Source organism: Lissotriton helveticus, chromosome 1_2 (genome assembly GCF_964261635.1).
Source record: "Lissotriton helveticus chromosome 1_2, aLisHel1.1, whole genome shotgun sequence".
NCBI lineage: Eukaryota > Metazoa > Chordata > Amphibia > Caudata > Salamandridae > Lissotriton > Lissotriton helveticus.
Window position 1 is genome coordinate 449,109,909 of NC_136058.1, and position 21,796 is coordinate 449,131,704.

The 21,796-nt window shown below is 47.6% G+C and overlaps 1 protein-coding gene across 2 annotated transcripts in view; it reads right to left on the bottom strand.

Annotated features, from left to right (window-relative positions):
• Window positions 1-10,539: 10,539 nt before the first annotated feature.
• Window positions 10,540-21,796, bottom strand: part of LOC144807701 (uncharacterized) — a 64,298-nt gene continuing 53,041 nt past the window's right edge. For both annotated transcript variants that reach the window (XM_078673346.1, XM_078673345.1), the window contains one exon: window positions 10,540-17,345. In XM_078673346.1, coding sequence (XP_078529472.1) covers window positions 13,905-16,079 — 2,175 coding nt within the window. In that variant the 5' untranslated portion in view covers window positions 16,080-17,345 and the 3' untranslated portion in view covers window positions 10,540-13,904. The remainder of the gene's footprint in view (window positions 17,346-21,796) is intronic.

Consider the following 21,796-nt stretch of genomic DNA (forward strand, 5'->3'; position numbering starts at 1 on the left):
CATTCACTCTACAGCGCAGCGCTCCACTCTACAGTGCAGGGCTCCACTGTACAGCGCTCCACTCTACAGCACAGCGCTCCACTCTACAGCGCAGCGCTCCACTCTACAGTGCAGCGCTCCACTCTACAGCGCAGCGCTCCACTCTACAGCGCAGCGCTCCACTTTACAGCGCAGCGCTCCACTCTACAGCGCAGCGCTCCACTCTACAGCGCAGCGCTCCACTCTACATCGCAGCGCTCCACTCTACATCGCAGCGCTCCACTCTACAGCGCAGCGCTCCACTCTACAGCGCAGCGCTCCACTTCACAGCGCAGCGCTCCATTCTACAGTGCAGTGCTCCACTCTACAGCGCTCCACTCCACAGCGCAGTGCTCCACTCTACAGCGCAGCACGCCACTCTACAGCGCAGCACGCCACTCTACAGCGCAACACGCCACTCTACAGCGCAACACGCCACTCTACAGCGCAACACTCCACTCTACAGCGCAACACTCCACTCTACAGCGCAACACTCCACTCTACAGCGCAACACTCCACTCTACAGCGCAACACTCCACTCTACAGCGCAGCACAACACAACACTCCACTTTACAGCGCAGACCTTCCCAATTTAGCACACCACTGTACAGCGCAGCATTCCACTCTACAAAGCAGCACTCACTCTACAGCGCAGCGGTCCAGTCTGCAGTGCAGCGCGCCACTCTACAGCGCAGCGCGCCACTCTCCAGCGCAACACTCCCCTCTACAGCGCAACACTCCACTCTACAGCGCAGCACTCCACTCTACAGCGCAACACTACACAACGCAGCATTCTGCTCTACAGCGCAGCGCTCCACTCTACAGCGCGGCATTCACTCTACAGCGCAGCATCCACTCTACAGTGCCGGATTCACTCTACAGCGCAGCGCTCCACTCTACAGCGCTCCACTCTACAGCGCAGCGCTCCACTCTACAGCGCAGCGCTCTACTCTACAGCGCAGTGCTCCACTCTACAACACACCACCCCACTATACAGCGCTGCACTCTACAACGCAGCACTCCACTGTACAGCACAAACAGTTCCTAACATGCTCATTGTATTGAAAACACACACATTATTATTGTAGTTAAACACAAACACTTTTTTACGGACTAATTATCGAAAACACCCACTTTTCAACACACTTGTATTAAAACACGCACATTATATTAAAAAAACCATTAAAAAAAATTGTATGCAGAAGCTGTTTGCACACAGTCGGCAAGGGGAAACTGAAACTGACATGTTCTTCACAAACCAGCCTGCAACAAAGTAACAAAATGTAGAACTGCTCGTGTAAAACTGAAACTGACATGCTCTTCACAGTTGACGCGCGCGCGACCTAATCCAAGTCGAAGATCTGCGCGTTCACATCTCTTGTCTCTTGTCTGTTCCCCTTGAGCCCTTGAAAACTGAAATGATCACAATAAGTCTCGCAGCGACGGATCGCTTTCGCGATCCGGTTCGCAGGTGCGAGACCTAAAAAGATTTAGTGAGTGTTTATCGCCCTCTATGTCACTCTACTTCTAAGCACCTAATACAGCTTGTACAGTGCTTACTGTCATCTGCTCACTTACATTATGCCTAATATAAATAGTGCACAATTTAGGCGTTTGTGTCTACCTACAACGTGGACCTGATATGAATAGCAGTACCTACAAGGTGGATGGTACAATTCAACAAGAGTCTAAGATACTTCAGCACAACTGACTTTGCATCAACATTACGGGGCATCAGTCTTGATGGCAAGCCAACTTAAAACTTATCAGTATTGTACACATTATTATCAGAGACTATACTTGCCTCTTGGATACAACTTTACAACAGAATTTTATTAATTTTTGTACAGTTGTGTGTATACAATAAAACAACCTACCCACCATAATTGATCCGTCTATTCATCTTTTTGGGATCTGGAGTAGCATGCTACTCGCCGAAAAGCACTTCAACACTTCATCAGGGGTAGCAAGTGTAGGAAGGTGGATACCTGACTATGGTTACCCCCAAACTTTTTGCCTGGTGTTTAGCTGTTTTTTGACTCAGTTGGCCTGGGATCCTGCTATTCAGGGCCCCAGGCTAATTGCTCTCTCCTTAAAATGGACTCCATGTACCTTAGGTACATTACCAATTGGAACTGGTTCACCTTATTGGCCCCTGTAACAGTGTACCCTAGGTACCCAGGGCATAGGTGTAATCGACCACCTTTTTTATAACATAGGTGTTTCCAAGGCCTTCCAGGGGCTGCAGCATGTATTGTGCCACCCCTGGCCTGGCCTCCATATTTGACACAACTGGCTGATCACTCAGCTGGGGTAAGTTGGTGTTATCACCTCTTACTTAGATATAGTATATCTATATCTAACATATATGGACACATGGTAACCTATAAGTCACTCCTATGGCAGGCCTTAACAATCCTGGAGGCAGAGTGCTTGGTTTCATGTGAGATGGTGCTCTGGCACGAGCTGAGCCTGTCTGCAGCTGTCGGGAACAACGCCCTTAGCTGTTCCTGGATATTGCCATACCATATACTCTTAAGTGCATTATAATCCTCGCGGTTACTTGCTAACTTTGGTTTGGGTTTATCAAAACATGTCGAGTAAGGTGTCATACGAATTGGAATACTACCCCCTCGCCAATTCTGGCGACGGGGGTAGCATTCCACCCTTCTAGAGGGACACGGCATGTAAATAACCTGAACCCCGGTTAAAGTTAACTCGAGCCTCAGCATCACAAAATGGATGCTGCCACCACAGACACAAGTCTGACCTGCTGCTGGGAGTCCTTCCAGCGAGGGAGGCTTGGACAAAAGGTTTCCTGCCTTGGGAGGTGCTAGCACCACCCAAGACAGGATTTTCTGTATTAGGTAGGACAGGGCTGAATAGAATGAGACATGCCTGGGGCACACAAGGTGTCCCTGTGCATATGCCGGTTCAAACCGGTGCTGGGGCTTTCCGGCCCCAGTCCTGGCGCGGAACTGGACAAAGGAAAGGGGGTGTAACCACCCCCCTTCCTGGTCCCACCCAGAGGAGGGACCTAGCAGGTGATCCGGCCCCTAGATTTGGAATAAGAGTAGGAGCTGTGTCCCAAGACTTCAGATCATCCTGAACTCAACTTGAAACTAAGAAGAAAACTGGACTTCGACATTCTGCTGCACAGAAGACTGAAGAGCATCTCCCTTGTGGCCAAGGAGTGACCACCCTGTGAATACAGGCACCATCCAGCAACTCGACGTCTGCTTTGCCGCCGCCTCCCGCCGGAGCCCGAGCCCAGAACTCGACAAGACCTGGATTCTCAGACATCTCAGAGCCCGATCCACAGTCCCTGAAAAGAAGAGACCCATGGAGGCACCGAGACATGTGGGACTGGCCATCTTGGAAGATCCACGAGGAGCTGACTGTGCAGCACCCGAGGCACCCTTGATGCTGTGCTTTGGGGTTTGAGAAGCCCTGCCACCGAGCAGCATCTGCACCGAAGATCAGCCCCCCAGCATCTCCACGATCTGCGTGGGGCCCTTTTGCATTTTGTCACTCAGCGCGTCATCCCGGTTACTGGCCCGTTGGCTAGTGGCCATCTTGGTGACAAAATCCGAATTCAACACCACTGGTCTGGTTGCTCCAGACTGGCCCTCGCTCCTGTAAAAAGGAGCAGCCCCTCTGACCTTGCTGGTCCGAGTGAGAAGCTTGTATCGTTTCCTGCGTGGCTTGCATTAGCCAAGGCCTGTTTGCTCAGATCAAGAAGCCGACACCGCCATCAGCTAGAGCCTTCATGGGACAGCTCGTGATCGACTCCTGGACATCCTCGACCTCTTCGTGTCCACGTGGCTGCAGAGACAATCTTCACTTCTTCTCCTGTTTGCACCCAACATCGCCTGGTTCCCTCCTGGTTACACGGTAGTCACTAACTAGTGGCTTTGAACATTGTCCCCTCTGCTTTCAGGTCTTCACCTCTTCAGATCCACCCTTGGATCCACCGGAACTCTTCTCGACGACCCGCCTGCAGCATCTTCATCTACAGGCTAATTAGACCAGCGCGACGAAACCCGACACACTTTGAGACATATGCACCCGCTTCCTGTGGGTGAGGTAACCCTGGCACTCCGGTGCTCTTGTGTAGCAATACACCTCTAGTGTCTTTGTTCCAAGTTGCTAGGTTCTAGGTCATCCGGAAGGTTCCCTTTGCAGTAACTTTGTACTTTTTACGCACCATTGACTTTGCATTGGTACATGCGTGTGCTTTAAGAGCTGCACCCGAGTCCCGCGGGCCTTTCCCGACTTCATCACTGCTAGTCCCGCATAGCTCCAGCGATTCCCAAGGTCCTAGGCCTACTTCCTTTTCGATTAGTGATACTTATACCACTATTTTAGTATATGAGTTGAGTGGCCCCTAGGGCCTATCCATATTGTGCAACTTTTGTATATTTAAACAGTGTTCTGTTTTAACGCATTTGCTTCTATGCTCATAAAGAGTATAGGGGATACTTGTAGTAAATAAATATATATATATTTTCAATACATATCTGTGTGGTGTCCTTTCATTTGGTATTCAAGGGGATTGTATATGATAAAACAGCTTGCTTCAAATGCCTTACCAGAGTTTAGCCTAAGACTGCTTTGTCCATGCTACCTCTAGGATAGCTGGTCTATAAGGTTGACTTACAACCAATCATCATAAGGGTTGCTTGGCATGGTACAAGGTGATCACTAGAACTAGTGAGCATCATATACCAGGCCAACTTCTCACAGCAAGCGCTATATAAATGCAAAACCTTCCCTCTTCTATCCCCCACTATCTTTTTTAACCCAACTAACAGACCAACATGTACAGCTCTCAAATACATTTTATATTTCCCTATACTAATTCACCAATAATCATTTTTGGATCCTGGAGTAGCGTGCTACTCGCCGAAAAAGCGCTTCAAAGTTCATATGGGGTAGTAAGTGTTATGTAAATCTAAATACATTACAATTACTGTTTACATCGGGCTGCACTAACACCAGGATAGAAGTAGAGTGGGGATCAGAGTTTATCTGCCCAGAACGAAGCATACTACGGAAAGTGTGTGAACAGTTTATATGTTGTGCGCCTGGCAGAGAAAAACACAGCAGAGGTGGGAAGAAGGTAGGTAATCTGATGGTCAGACCTATGTGGAAAGAGGCAATCACTTTGGGCAGAAAAGAGGACTACTTTGTCCGGATGGACAGCAAGAAAGGGAGGTCTGGAAGATAAGCCTGAAGCTCACCCATCCTGCAAGCAGAGGTGATGGCAAGCAAAAAAGCAGTCTTCAAAGGAGGCGAAGAGGACAATTATGTAGGCGCTCAAAGGGAGCAAACATAAGATAAGTGAGGACAAGATTCAACTCCCACTAGGGCATTACGAAAGGAGAAGGAGGAAAGAGAAGAGTAATGCACTTCAAAAATCTGTTAACAATAGGATCGTTGACCATGCTCAAGGGCTCGGGGTACCAGACTTGGGACTGATCGCGTTTGATCTTCTTCAGCAATCTTGGCAGAAGTGGTACAGGAGGCCGCAACTCCACTCGCAACTAAAAGGGTCGCCGAGCGAAAGCCGCCTTGGAAACTCTAACAAGCAGAACTGCTGACATTGAGCGTTCTCTTCGGTGGCGAATAGATCTAACCAAGGCTCTCCCCACTACTGAAAGAGACCTAGCACCACCTTCGAGTGAAGATGCCATTTGTGATCCATCATGCACTGACGGCTGAGTTTGTCTGTCCTGGCGTTCAGTGAACCTGTTAGGCGTTGAACCACCAGAGATATGCCCTGATGTTCCAGCCATGTCTAAAGGCGAAGAGCCTCTTGACATAGGGTCCACGACCCCACCCTGCCCTGTTTGTTGCAGTCCCACATGGCGGTGGTGTTGTCCGTGAACACCTGCACCACTCTTCCTTTGACAGAAATAAGGAATGCCTTCAGTGCAAGACAAATCGCCCGGAGCTCCAGAGGGTTGATGTGGTGCCTGGACTCTGCCAGAGACCAGAGGTCTTTGATCTCCGCCATTCCCATATGGCTGCCCCAACCCAGGAGTGACGCATCCATTACTACTGTGAACTCAGGTTGGGGAAGGGAGAGGGGTCTGCCGTTGACCCAATACTGGTTTGTGAACCACCACTGCAACTAACTTGTAGTCCCCTCCGAAATCTGAAAGTCATCGAAAAGATTCCCCTGGTGCTGCGCCCACTGGAACTTCAGGTCCCACTGCAGAGCACGTATATGCCATCTGGCATGATGCACCAGCAGGATGCAGGAGGACATAAGGCCCAGCAGCCTCAGGGTCATTGTCACCGAACACCTGGATGGAGGCTGAAACATCGATATCATAGCCCAAATATACTGGACTTGCTGCTAGGGAGGATAGACCCAAAACTGTGCTGTGTCCAGAACCGCTCTGATGAAAAGGAGCTTATAGGAGGGAATCAGGTGTGACTTCAGCACGTTAACTGAGAACCCCAGCAAATGCAGGAAGTCCGTCGTAGTCTGGAGGCGGGAGACGACAGCCTGGGCGAGCTCACCTTCAACAGCCAGTCGTCGAGAGAGGGGAAGACTGGAACCCCTGATCTGCGCAGATGAGCTGCGACCACCGCCATCCCTTCCGTGAACACCCGGGAGGGGGGGGGGGCTGGTAAGGCCAAAGGGGAGCGTAGTAAACTGAAAATGTGTGTGGCCTACCGTGAACCGTAGGTAATGCCGGTAGGCAGGCAAGACGGGGATGTGAAATTAAGTGTCCTGCAAGTCCAACGCTACCATCAAATCTCCAGGTTCGAAGGCAGACAAGACATGAGCCAAGGTTAACATCTTAAACTTCTCCTTTCGGAGGAAGCGGTTGATGTCCCTGAGGAATAAGATAGGATGCAGGCCTTTGTCCTTCTTGGGTACCAACAAGTAGTGGGAGTAGCAACGCCGACCTACTTCTGGCACAGGGATGCGTTTGATAGCTCCCTTGGCAAAGAGATCCATAACTTCCTGGAAGAGAAGGGCCAAATGATCCTCTGACATGGGATGAAATCACCACAAACTGCATGACCCTTACGCACTCCGCTGCTTGCGGAACTCCGCGTTGACCGCCAGAGTTTTTTTGTCAGTTTGCGGAGTTCCTCACTGAGGAACTCCGCATAGGCTTAATCTTATCATGAAAAAATAGATATCAGTCATATGTTAAGAAACAAGGGTGAGTAGAAACCTTTTGGATGGAGTAAAATTTAAGACATTATTATTGTGATTTTTTGTGCAATTAGTTGATTTTTGCAAGCACTAACACTTCTCCGTGTAAAGTAAAGACATTGAGAGTTTTGTAACTTTCAGATACTCAAACTGTGGATTCTGTTGAAATGAAAAATATTTCCAGGCCTGAAATTTCTTTGGAGGTTGCAAGCGGGCAGCCTAAGTTATCATGCAGAGTTTCTTGATGAATTCTATTGCAACTACAATATGTGCTCTCTCATGTAAAGTCAGGTTGTTAGAAGCTTTTCTGCAACTCAAGATACGCCTTACTTTTCACCTCATGTTGATGCATTTCTCATGTTTAGTGAGATCTCCTTTCTGAGTAAAACGTTTCTGGCTTTCCCCTTGTAGGAAATGGGACCCCCGGCCGGCCAGGGCTTGCGCCACAGCCAGTCAGAGACCGCCACCCCTATATAAAGTCGACCCCTGCTCAACCTCTAGGTAACGCGGCGTGGGCAGTCAGGCCTATCTCGGAGGACATGTGTGAAGCATTTGCGCACGCACCCACCAACAGCAACATCCCAGGCCTCCCACAAAAGGAACTCCACACAAAGTATATATGAAAATAGTCTTTGTATTAAGAAGGACACATAGGAACACACATTGTACAAGGTGCCAGGGGCACGGGCAGGGTTTACAGGGAAGAAGGTACAGGGCAGGGCCAAGGGGCCCCTGCCAGGGGTATGCACATGATGGATCTAGCATTAGAACACATATCCACTGGGAGCTTCCTCGGACTAGGACTAGAACACATAATCACCAGGAGCTTAGCATTAGAATACGTCACGCCCCGGGGTCTCATAGAACTAGCAATAGAACTCACTCTAACCAGTATAGACATACATGAGGCAAGGTTATACAGGAGGGAAGGAATGGCAAGGTACATAACACAACAGAGGCCCCCATCAACAGGGCAACACATAAGAATTCTCAGCATTACTTTGATAATAGTCAGCAGCGCCCCCTAGGCCAGATGGCCTTCCTGGGGCAAGGGCGCTCTAGAGTCTCGATGTCCAGAGTGGGCTGCAAGGGGCCCGGGGCAAACCTAAACGTGGCAGCAGCCCACGAAGTGCTGGGCCGCTGGGGGACTTGGACGTAGCCTTGCAGGCTCAGGGGAACAGGGGGGCAATGGTGGAGCCTCTCCCAGGCTCGGCAGGGTCAGGGACACGTGGTGGAGCCTCTCGGGGCTCGGGGATTATAGCTGGAGCCACTCGGGCTCATGAACACTGGGCGGAGCCTCGCGGGCTCGGAGGGCCAGAGACACATGGTGGAGCCTCCTCGGGGCTCAGGGGCAAATGGGCCCGGGGTGGAGCCTCCTCGGGGCCCAGGGAATTTAGATGGAGCCTCTCGGGGCTCAGGGGGCCAGGACACGTTGGAGCCTCCTCGAGGCTCGGGGGAGAGTGTGCAGATGGAGCCTCTCGGGGCTCAGGGGACAAGGGATGGCCAGGCGGGATCCCCCTCGGGGGACCCGGCATCAATGGGGGCCCCAGGGGCCGTGACGGAGCCTCGCGGGGCTCAGGGAGGAAGTTGCGGACAGGTGGGGTCCCCCTCGGGGGACCCGGCATCCCTGGGGGCCCCGCGGGCCTCTATGCACATGTGTGCCCACGCGGGAAGGGAGGGGCGAGCACCGGCAATGTGCTCCGACGCCCCGCCTCCCCTCCTGCAGCACTCACCGCTCCGGTCGCGCCGGTTCCTCCTCGTTCTCCGGGGCTCCCGTTCACTCCTGGGGGGCCCCGGGGGGAAGCGGCACTTCTGTTGGGGGACGCAGGGGCGCGGAGTCGGCTCCCGCTGCCCCCTGCACTGCTCGGCTCTCTCTCCCCGCCTCCACAGCTCCCCGGGCCGCCGGCCAATCAGAGCACGGCCCGGGGGAGCGTCATCAGCCAATCAGAGCGCGGCCCGGGGGCGGGCCTCACGAGGGTTCCCGGGCTGCGGCGGTGAACACCGGAGGGATTAACGAGGAGTGGGCTCCCTCGATAATTACAGCAAGGGCGGGGGCAAGCGAGGTAGGCACTCGCTGGGGGCTCGGGCCCCTCACACGATCGGGCAATTGCCGGGTGGCACCGGCTGGTGAAAGATAGCGCTCCCAGCGCTAGAAACATAAATGAAGCGTCCCAAGGCGCTAGGCCGGCAGGAGAGCGCTCCCGAGCGCTAGAAGCATTGATGAAGCGCCCAAGGCGCTAGGACAGCAGGAAAGCGCTCCCCAGGGCTAGTGGCATGGAAAGCAGAGTCCATAGGAAGTCCGTAGTTCAGGAGCAGAGCAGGGCCCAGGGAGGCACGCCCTTCCCTGAGCCCAAGCAGCAGCACGACCCTGGCAGGGTCCCAAGCAGGAAGAAGAAGAGAGAGAGAGAAGAGGGCCCACCCTCCTTTTATACAGGAGCTTTATACAGGAGCTCCCTTTGTCTCCAAAAGGGGCAGGCAGGGAGAGAACCAGCTAGAACTGGTTATAAGGAATTTCTTGGTACTGGCCAGGCTAGGGACACCGGACGCACCCCCGGGGGGTGGAGCCAGCCTGGTGGGGGGAGGCCCAGCCGGCTTCAGCCAATCATACGCCAGCACACCTACTGCACACACGCACCAGGGTCTAGAAGTGGCACTTCCCTTCTAGTCACCCACATGCCGCATACATCATCTTGTAGCATTCAACCTCACGAGGGCACACATACCAAACTCGACCCGGCACGCCCCAAGCATCAGGGACTACCAGAGCCACATACATTCCCCATGCATTCCTATGGGAGGCGGTCTCTCTCACCACACACACACTCAGAAGGGAGATCACCAGTCCCAGGTCACATATATCAAGCACAAAACTTCAGGGGGGGACCTGCCAGAAGGGCCACGTCCAACACCCCTCCTGTATAATGCTTTAGTCCAGTGTGAATTCTCATGTGAAATGACATTGTATTCAAGACTAAACCTTATCTGACATTCAGAACACACATAAATGATGTTCACTCTTCTAGTGAGCACCTTGCACAAGTCCAAACAACCCTTATGGTGATGGTTGTAAACTCAACCTTTGTAGCAGGGATTCTGTACCTATACAGAACTGTGCATAGAGACCCAGAACATCAGTGAATGAGGGTGTGCCAAAAACTCACCTCAGTATCCAAAATCCCCTACCAGACTAGCAATCAGTGTCTCATTGGTTCTTTCTCATCCCCAATGATTAGACAACCCAGAACATGAACTCAGAACACCTCAGGTAAAGTGGAATACATGAACACTCTTTCGTCATACCAACATATCAGTCCAGAACGAGGAGTAAATGAAGACACGTGCAATTTTGAAATGTTTATTTCTAATGCTGTGTTCTCAAGCGCAGTGTCTTAGATAATACAAGGAAACATATTATCAAGAACAAGGTTATCAGCATTGTTACTATTCCATAAAATACAAAAGGAGAAAGCATGTCAAAATGCTAATAGTAAAAGGTGACATTAAACGTAAGTTTACCCTCCCTAGCCAGTATATTATATCTAAAGAAGGTCTCTTTTGGGTTTAGAAGGGCAGACCCATACCTCTTGGTCTTAGCAGAAACGGATCACATCATCTCCTGCACCAACACTCAGCATACGAATCTCCATCAAGTGTGTTTTACTTCTCTGTGCAGTGCATTATTAAACCCGCTCAAACCCAAAGTTGGTCACAGCTGCATATGTGTTATGTCTAGACCGTGCCCTGATCAACTCGAACAACAAGCACTGTGTTGGAAAACCTTGAAGGCCTCGGCACTCACTGTACAGACATAGATTATCAAGCAAACCTTGTTATTCTCACGTCAAGCAAAATATGCAACTGGGCGAAAAGCTGTAATAACATAATGTGCCGTGTGCAGAGGCAGCAGAAAAGGAAAATGGCTTTTAAACTTGTAAAACGCTCATGCTAACTTAACACAGTGTGAAGGTATAATTACAAACACGTGACACCTTATAGACCAGCTATCCTAGGGGTAGCATGGACAGAGCAGTCTTAGGCTATAACTCTAGAGGGCGTGTAAAGCCAGCTGTTTTACCATACGTAACCCCTTGAATACCAAATGAAAGGACACCTCACAGGATATATATAAAATGTATATGTATTTATTCACTAACCCACTCCTCTGAACTCTTTATGAGGACAGAAGCAAAAGCACATAACAAGTTACACTTAGAAATACTTTAAATAGCACAATTTACAGTTAGGCCCTAGGGGCGTGTAAAACTATATACTAATTTAAGTGGTATAAGAACCACGACTGGTGAAAGGAGTAGGCCTAGGGCATCGCTGGGGCTACACTATCTGACCCTTAGGTTAGGAGTAGGAGGCCCACACGCGGCACGTGAAGAGTCGGAACACTCACGGGGGAGTCAATAGAAAGTCTATGGGAACTTAAAAGGTAAGTAATTATAGTTTTAGGACACTTCCGGTTTAGATAGGAGGAAACTACAAGCAAATCTGGACACTAGGATAGTCAATCCCTGCAGGAGCACCGAAGTACTCGCTTTACCTCACCCACGGGTTGCGGGTGCATAGGTGTCAAAGTGTGTCGGGTTTCGCCGTTGATTCCAATGGAGCCGTGAAGAAAGATGCTGCAGGCGACCAGGAGGAAGATGTCCGGGTGGATCCAAGGGTGGATCGAAGTTGAAAAAGGACCTAAAAGCAGAGGGGACGAGTCTAGGTCACTAGCCAGTGACCGGGTGAAACCAGGAAGAAACCAGACGTCGTCGAGGAGCAATCAGGTGCTGTTCTGAAGCTGGTCTCTGCAGCCACATGGACCAGGAGGGGTCGAGGACGACCAGACGCTAGCGAGGAGCTGTCCCACGAAGGTTCTCGCAGAAGGAGGGGTCGACTTCAAGATCGGAGCCAACAAGCCTAAGCAAAGGTAACCCACCCAGGATACACAAAAGGCTTCTGGTGCAGACCAGGAGGGTCTGAGGTACTTCACCTTTTCAGGGAAGCAAGTGCCAGTCTGGAGCAACCAGACCAGCGATGGATTTCTTAAAGGATAGTCGTCTCAGGGCTACTAGCCAACTGGCCAGCAACCGGGACAACGCGTCGAGTAGAACACAAACAGAAGGGCCCCACGCAGAACACATGGAATGCGGAGGGCTGATCTTCGGTGCAGGTGGTGCTCAGTCTCGGGGTGTCTCAGTCCCCAGTGCACAGCTTCGAGGATGCCTCAGGAGCTGCGCTGGTAGCAAGAAGAAGGACTTTTCAAGATGTCCGGTCCACAAGGTCTAACGCCGTCCACAGTGCTCAGCTGTGCTGGAGTCGTGCAGTGGGGTCAGAGGGCTCAGGGAGTCAGGATCTTGTCAGGCACTGCGCTCGGGTTCCGGCGGGAACGGGGGCAAAGCAAGCCTTCAAGTTGCTGGATGGTGCCTGGTTGCCCAGGGTGGTCACTCCTTGGCCACAAGGGAGATTCTTCAGTCTTCAGCTCAGGTGAATGTCGAAGGGTCCAGAGTTTCGTCTTCAGTTCGATTCCAGGATTAATCCAAAGTCTCCTGGGTCAGCTCCTATCTTTATACAACTAAAGTGGGCTGGTTTACCTACTAGGTCCCTCCTATTGGTGGGACCAGGAAGGGGGGTGGTTAACCACCCTTTCCTTTCTCCAGTTTCGCGCCAGAGCTGGGGCAGGGTTGCCCCAGCAACCGGTTTGAACTGGGGTATGCATGGAGCACCTAGAGTGCTCCAGACAGTGTGTTTCTTTTCAACCCTCCCTGTCCTAATACACAAACTCCTGTATGGGGCGGCGCTCGCACCTCTCCAGGCAGTAAACCTATTGTCCAGGCATCCCTAGCTGGAAGGACTCCCAGCAGCAGGAGGCCAGACTTGTGTCTGGGGCAGCAGCGTTCTTTTTGTAACGCTGGGGCTCTGGTTAACTTTAACCGTGATCGTCAGAACTAACATGTCTTCTCCGTCTAGAAGAGTGGAATGCTACCCCCGTCTCCAGAATTGGCGAGGGGGTAGTATTCCAAAGCGTATGACACCTTACACGACATGTTTCGATAAAGCCAGACCAAAGTTAGCATTAACCGCGAGGATTATAATGCACTTAAGAGTATATAGTATGGCAATATCATAGAACAGCTATAAGGAAGTAGTTCCGAACGCTGCAGACAGGCTCAGCTCATGCTAGAGCACCATCTCACATATAACCAAGCACTCTGCCTTCAGGATTGTTAAGGCCTGCCATAGGAGTGACTTATAGTTATTACTATGTATCTATATGTATGTAGGTATAGGAATACTACACCTAAGCAAGGGGTAATTACACGACCTTGCCCCAGCTGAGTGATCAGCCAGTTGTGTCTATTTGGGTGGCCAGCCAGGGGTGGCATAAAACATGCTGCAGCCCCTGGTAGGCCTTGGTTGCACCTATGCCCTGAGTACCTAGGGTACACTATACAGGGACTCATAAGGTGAACCAATATCCAATTGTGTATGTACCTAAGGTACATGGAGTCCATTTTAAGGAGAGAGCCGATAGCCTGGGGCCCTGAATAGCAGGATCCCAGGCCAACTAAGTTGAAAACCAGCTAAACACTAGGCAAAAAGTTGGGGGTAACCATAGTCAGATATCCACCTTCCTACAGTGTGTTTTCTTATGGCACTTGTAACCATCTCTACCTCTGAATCTTTTCTGACATTTAGAGCACTGATAATTTTATTCACCAGTGTGGATTCTCACATGTTCAGTGAGATGAGATTTTTGGCTGAAACATTTTTGGCATTCGGAGCACTGATAAGGTTTTTCCCCAGTGTGAAATCTCACATGTGCAGTTAGAAGTGATTTTAGTTTGAAATCTTTTGGGCATTCAGAGCACTGATAAGGTTTTTCCCCAGTGTGGGTTCTTATGTGCCGTGTGAGACTACTTTTTTCACTGAAACATTTCAGGCATTCAGAGCACTGATTAGATTTTTCCCCAGTGTGGATTCTTATATGCTGAGTGAGATGGCTTTTATGGATGAAACATTTGTGGCATTCAGAGCACTGATAAGGGTTCTCCCCAGTGTGAAATCTCACATGTGCAGTTAGAAGTGATTTTAGTTTGAAATCTTTTGGGCATTCAGAGCACTGATAAGGTTTTTCCCCAGTGTGGGTTCTTATGTGCCGTGTGAGACTACTTTTTCCCCTGAAACATTTCTGGCATTCAGAGCACTGATAAGGTTTTTCCCCAGTGTGAGTTCTTATGTGCTGAGTCAGACAGCTTTTTTCACTGAAACATTTGTCACATTCAGTGCACCGATAACGTTTTACCCAAGTGTGGGTCCTTGTATGTTTAGTGAGTCTCATTTTGTCACTGAAACTTCTCTGGCATTCAGAGCAAAGATAAGGTTTTTCCCCAGTGTGGAATCTCACATGTACAGTTAGAAGTGATTTACGGTTGAAATGTTTTGGGCATTCAGAGCACTGATAAGGTTTTTCCCCAGTATGGGTGCTTATGTGCTTTGTGAGACTACTTTTTAAACTGAAACATTTCTGGCATTCAGAGCACTGATAAGGTTTTTCCCCAGTGTGGGTTCTTATATGCTGAGTCAGAGTGCTTTGATTACCGAAACATTTCTGGCATTCAGAGCACTGATAAGGTTGCTCCACAGAATGGGTCATTGCATGCTGAGAAAGACTTTGTCTGTAACAAAACCTTTTCTGGCATTCAGAGCACTGATAAGGTTTTTCCCCAGTGTGTGTTCTTATATGCACTGTGAGATCGCGTTTTTCATTGAAACATTTCTGGCATTCCGTGCACTGATATGGTTTCTCTCCAGTGTGGGTTATTGTATGCCGAGTGAGACTGTTTTTGTCAATGAAACATTTCTGGCATTCTGTGCACTGATGAGGTTTTTCCCCAGTGTGGGTTCTTGTATGCTGAGTCAGAGTGCTTTGATTACCGAAGCATTTCTGGCATTCAGAGCACTGATAAAGTTTTTCCTTAGTCTTAGAGTGGTAGCTTGTATGCTGAGTGAGACTGCTTTTGTCTTTGAAACATTTCTGACAATCCGGGCACTGATAAGGTTTGTCCACAGAGTGGGTTATTGCATGTCGAGATAGACTCTGTTTCTTACAAAAACTTTTCTGGCATTCAGAGCACTGGTAAGGTTTTCCCCCAGAGTGGATTCTCATATGATCAGTGTAATAAGATTTACGGCTGAAACATTTTTGGCATTCGGAGCACTGATAAGGTTTTTCCCCAGTGTGGATTCTTATATGCTCAGTGAGACTGCTTTTTTGGCTGAAACATTTGTAACATTCAGAGCACTGATAAGGTTTTTCCCCAGTGTGGGTTCTTATATGCTGAGTGAGACTGCTTTTTTCACTGAAACATTTGTCACATTCAGTGCACCGATAACGTTTTACCCAAGAGTGGGTCCTTGTATGTTTAGTGAGTCTCCATTTGTCAATGAAACATCTCTGGCATTCAGAGCACTGATAAGGTTTTTCCCCAGTGTGGAATCTCACATGTGCCATTAGTAGTGATTTAAGTTTGAAATCTTTTGGGCATTCAGAGCACTGGTAAGGTTTTTCCCTAGAGTGGATTCTCATATGTTCAGTGAGATGAGATTTTTGGTTGAATCTTTTTTGGCATTCAGCGCACTGGTAAGGTTTTTCCACAGAGTGGGTTAATGCATGTCGATATAGACTCAGTTTGAAACTAAACCTTTTCTGACATTCAGAGCACTGAAAAGGTTTTTCCCCAGTGTGGATTCTCATATGCTCAGTGGGATAAGATTTACGTCTGAAACTTTTTTGGCATACTTTACACGGAGAGTGTTTTCCCCCAGTGTGGATTCTCATATGCTCAGTGAGATAAGATTTACGCCTGAAACTTTTTTTTGGCATACTTTGCACTGAAAGTGGTTTACCCCTGTGTGCATTCTGTCAAATTCTGTGAGATAAGATTTATGGCTGTATCTTTTTGACACAGGTAACTTTTTTCCCCAACTTCGGTTATTTTGCCTCGATTTTAGAGTCGGGCTTGTTTAGATAATGTTCAGCACTCATCTCTAAAAGAAATTGTGTGTAAATTTCTCAACACTTGAATTGAGCAAAAAATGTCGGGAAGCAGTCCTGTAACACCTGTTGAAATTTTCCTAGCAGATAATAGTCTTTAGGTTATAGCCTCTCCGGCAGCAACTTAATTTGTGACTGAAGTTTTTCTCAAATCGATTTGTATAGGTTCTTAGCAATGCAATAATAAGGTGTTAGTCTGATATTTAATGATTAAACTGATAAGTACCTTTTTGCACTGATGTAATGGCAGTAACTGAGGGCGTTTGAACGTGCAGAGTACTATTGTGGATCATTAGTCGCAGAACATCAGTTCCTTCTACCCTTTCTATGTTTGGTGTAAGGTTAAGGTTTGTAGTTCTGAAGATGAGGATTTATTTACATTAGCTATAGCGCAACTGTGCTCCTTTAATCCATTTTTATATTTAACAGTTTTACATATCACTACTGCACAACAGATAATGTTGAGGCGATTTACATAGAATTACAGAACAGTACACAATAAAAAGGAAACAATCTGAGATGGTCATTAACACAATAAAGTGGTGAATTTTTAAGGTTTTCGCAAGAGTGAGCAGAGTGGGTCAAGGTGTTATATCCCGAGGCAGATAGTCTCAAACTTGCATAACTGGTTAAAACGGTTGTTGAACAAAGGCGATTTTCCAATCTCTTAGTTGTTAACGTGTCAGCTTCGGAGTCTTCTTTCAGTGTCTTTTCTTTGATGGTATGCAGAAGAAACCTTTAGTTGTAACTTTTTATGCAGTGTGTGCTTCCTCTCTAGAATTACATGATGCTTTAGATGAACGTTATTCTGTCATGCTGAGGCAATTTGTCTTTCTGATAATATTTCAGATGAGGATGCTGAAGCAGTCTTTCTACATTATTTCTGATGCTGTGTGCACAGATATGGCTTTGCTCTGGGTTAATGAAATGCAAAATTAGAGACTTCACTTACAGGTATAGTACTTTCCTCGCCACACTTAGATTTTTGGAAATTGTTTAAACGTAGAATGCTGGATGTCCTTCAGTTTTTCAAAATAATCCTTCTTCTGGCACTGACATTCAAATCTTGCTTTCTTCGTCCGTAATTTCAATCACCTATAGTATTAAAATTAAATAGTTAATACATGTGCATTTCCAAAAATATAATTTACAAGCCAAATCAATGCAGAATTTGCTGAGCTGTTTTTCAGACAGAGCAGAGTGTAGAATGGTAGCATGAGAGTAATTGGATGTAGGAGTGAGGATTTGTAGAATTTTCAACATTTTATTAAGCTCACAAAGGATACATGTACCCTATGGAGTTGCAACATAGAATCCCAAAGGCAGATATGAAAGTCATATGGACTGGCACCAAACAGATATTAAAAAAATATATACTATTAATTAATTTGTAATGCAGATTTCTGGGAACGGAATGACTCCTCCACGGACAACAGGCGTTTTCCCCTGCCCTGAGTTACCACCTACTTGTATCTGGTTTCCTGACTTTTGAGTTTTGGCCTCTGCCTCAAGCAAATCTATTGTGTGCTGCGAGGACTATGCCTAGACCTATCCCTCAACTATGGTCCAGAGTGTGAATCAAGGGCAATGAAATGAAGCCGTACTTTCATGTGTTCATTTTATTCCACTTGATTATCAGTTGTTAGGTTTTTCTGCACCTGGATTTACCGGGTGCAGAAAACCAGGACACAATCTTTTTCCAGACAGAAAAATCAGACTGAAAAGACGCATAAGACTCTGGGTGCAGCAGAAGCAGCCAAGACTTATGCTGTTTTTTTCACTAACTGGGGGAAACACACGATTCTTCCCTCTGTTGGTGTTCACAGTTGTTGTCGGCCTGTGATACGGTGTTGAGTGCAGAGCGTATCGATTAGAGCCGAGGGGCTGAGCCGAGGAGGAGTTGACGAGCAAGCGGAGCGGAGCCTGGGACGACTGCCAGGGTTTGTTTTGTGACCGGTTCCTGCTTCACCCGCGTCCTGTTATAAGGGCGCTTTAAGTTCTACGGATCTGCGATGGAGGCAGGAACGGCCTCTGCCGGCACAGCGGTGCTAAGGCGCTGCTGGTGCTGCTCGTGCAGCGGCTGCTGCAGGGCACCCAGGAGCACAGAGGAGCCTTGGCCTGCCACCTGATTTATGTCAAAAATGTGTTTATTAATTTTTTTTTCTGCTGTCTACAGGCAAAAATTACATCATCACTTGGTCCCACGCAGGGGATCAGAAAGCCTCAACAGAATTATAACAGGTGGACAAAGTGCATTGATCAATATAAATCAGCTCCTCCTCTTATTAGATAAGCCAAATGAAAGATACAGCTTCTAAGTGCCCAGGAGCTGAGAGATAGAGATAAAGAAGATCATGCAACTTTGCTAAGCCAGCAGATAGGTCTAAAGAAAATTCAACGTCCTTCTGTAACGGTAATTTCTCCAGGTTGCTCCACCGAGGTGTTGTATGCGGAATAGACAAAAGGCGTGGAAAAACTCATCGTAACATGGGATAAGTAATTATGAATCTAACAAGGAACAAAGAAAAAAAAAACAACAAAAAACACTCCCCACCTCACCCGTGGTGGTGGCGTGTTCATACTAATGAGAGGTTGGTCGACACTGGGATTGTGATCAAAACTGGAAGAGATGGCGGGCTCTGATGGTGGAGGGACACACCGCAGACGGACGGCCCTGGGAGAGGAATGAGACAAGGGGGCCCCATTTAAATTCAAAATTCTTTTCATCATCCCTGAAAATATCAGCCATACGTTCTAGGCTAAGCAGTCTCCAAAGACGAGAGTGCCATAGGAAAATAGCTGGAGCCTCCCTTCTCTTCCAGGCGGCTGTCAGGGTGACCTTAGCTGCCCTACAAGCACCACTCTTAAAGTATGGGACTCAATTTCGGGCGACATCGGGGATGGACTTCTTTTCCATCCCCATTTACTCCAAACCATTTCAATCCAGCTTTCCCCCGGCCCAACATGAGGGACCCTTTGATGCCTGGAGAAGGGGAGGCTGCTTAGCTCTAATACATTGGTTCCACAATTTTGATCCCCTTACTTTTGATCAATGTCAAAGGGACTTTGTATTGAAGAACACAGAAAGATATCAGTATATCCAGTAAATGCACTGGGCCCTCACACCTCAGATACGGGAGGCTGCTACTCGACCTCTCACAACATTTGAGGCCTTTCTCACCAAGACTGCTAACATGAAAGGGGTGACCTCATTTATCTATAGCTTCCTCCTTAAAACAGTGCTTTCCACACGCCCCCGGTATATGTCTATGTGGGAAGACTTAATTCACCGTCCTATTTCCGATGAGGAATGGACGCATCTATGGTCCGACATCGCACGCTTCAATCATTCCTCAGAACTCAGGGAACTGCCGCCTGATTTTACGTATACACCAAGCATTGAGCAGAGCAGAGATGAGAAGAGGAGTGGAGGGAAGTGCCTACATCTGCCGTCTGTAGGTGGACTGGCTCTGGATCCCGCTACTGCTCCTGAATGATTGCCAGAATTCTCCCTTGTACTATTGACAGCGATGAATAGCAACGAACAAGCAATGAACAGTGAGTGGTGAGTGACAAGTGACAAGAGATGTGTGGCATGTGGCGAGTAGTTAAGGTTGATCGGTCCGTAAGTCGCTGAGCCATTTCAGTCTGTAATAAGTCTGTAATACAAAATCTGAGAAATTATGCAAAGGGGAAAGTGACAATAGACTTTGATCCTGTTGAAGCACCCCTCGACCCCTGAATTACTCTGCATGCCTAGACTACAGCCCTACCCGGAGATCGGATATTAATCAATCGATTAATTAATTAGTTAATTAAATAGGTAACCAGCAGCACCAGCGGGTTCTGTACGGAGGTGTGCTTTGGGGGTGTTTTCCCTTGGAGGTGTTTGGAGGTGTTTTTGTCCAATCAAAGCACCGTTTGGTCTTGTCACTGGCCTGTTTGATTCTCTGAAAGAAGCAAGACTTCTTCACCTTAGAGGATGTATTATGAGGTCAGGAAAGGAGCGGCCACCTTTCCCTCCTATCAAAAGGAAAAGAAAAATACAACAAACACTAATATTAGATATGTTTAAAATAAAACAGACAGGTGACGTATAGTCCTTTAAATCATCTAAGGTCCATACATTTGGGAAACTGGGAAAGTCGCCGTCAAAGTTTGATTTTATGAAAGATCCAACCGGTGCTATGCTAAAATTGCTAACTAACCCATGTGATCTTCAAACTCCGGTTAAACCACTGAGTAGAAAAAATATTATATCCCCTAAGCAAGGAGTAAGTGAACCAGGCCACCCTGAGTCTGAAACTGAAGTCGAACCAATGTCAAATTCAACTAAGGACCGAGTCAACCATTGGGGTCAAATAACGGACCTAGAGATGTTAACTATTCCACTTACTGGTCGTTCACAACAAGAGGACGCAAAATGCACAAATTTAACAATGGGAGATACTCAGCACTTACTACCAACTAGGCATCCAATGCCAATAGAAGTGCAAGTGAAAATCAGAACAGCTCACGGGATAGGGGAACCATCTAATTTAGGACAAATAAATCAACGAGAGCAAGAAGCTCCAAATGAACTAAATGGTGGGGTGAAAATCATAAGGGAAGCCAATACCCCACTGAAATCGGATCTTACTCTGTCTAAGATAAATTCAGTTAAAAAACAGGACCAGCCAAAATGTAATCAAAATAAGGGATCTCAAATTAATAAGGACGAATACAACAGCAACCCAGAAACTCTGCAGCGTTGGAGTACTCCGTATCAAAAATACGTTTTGAATAGTAGTCCACAATTCATAAATTCTTGTGCCGAGGGAGATGATTTTCAAGGACCACAAAAAGAGGAGTATAATGACCTATCATTCATAAATGGGCAACACCATAGCCCAGGTACTCAGGTACCAGGAAGTGGGAACGCAGGAGCAATTTGGGATTTATTCTTCAAAACCTCGCAATTAACTCTGAAAGCTTTAACATATCAGTCCAACAAAAAGGAGGTCCAAATTGATCTCTTGAGCGCTACGGCATCCTCTGTTGCCGGAACTGAGCAGAAGATAACAACACAAAATAATCTAATAGTAAGGGCACAATCTCAGCCAATATCTACATATGCAGAGTGTAGTTGTACCCCACTAATTAACAAACTGGCTACCATTCCGGATATTTTAAAAACAATAATTGACGATGTAAAAGGGAATGTTCCTAATGTGGGAATTCAATCCATCAAGACCGACTGCCCTCTAAAGATACAATAAAATGTAAAGACAATACTGTTGTTGTTAAAGAAAAAATAGATGATAAAACAAAAGATCAAGAAGTGATAAACCTATGCTCGACACAATCAACAATGACAGACGCAGCTCCGGAGGTTCATCTATCAAAAAGTCAGAGGATAAAACAATGGAAAGAAAGAAATAAAGCTTCTAAAAGTATTAAAAAAATACAAATGCATCAGATATAGTGAGATTGAACACTGGAAACAACCATAACCAAATATCATATTGTGAAGGTGAGGGTAAACAAATGTCTCCAACAAAACCCTT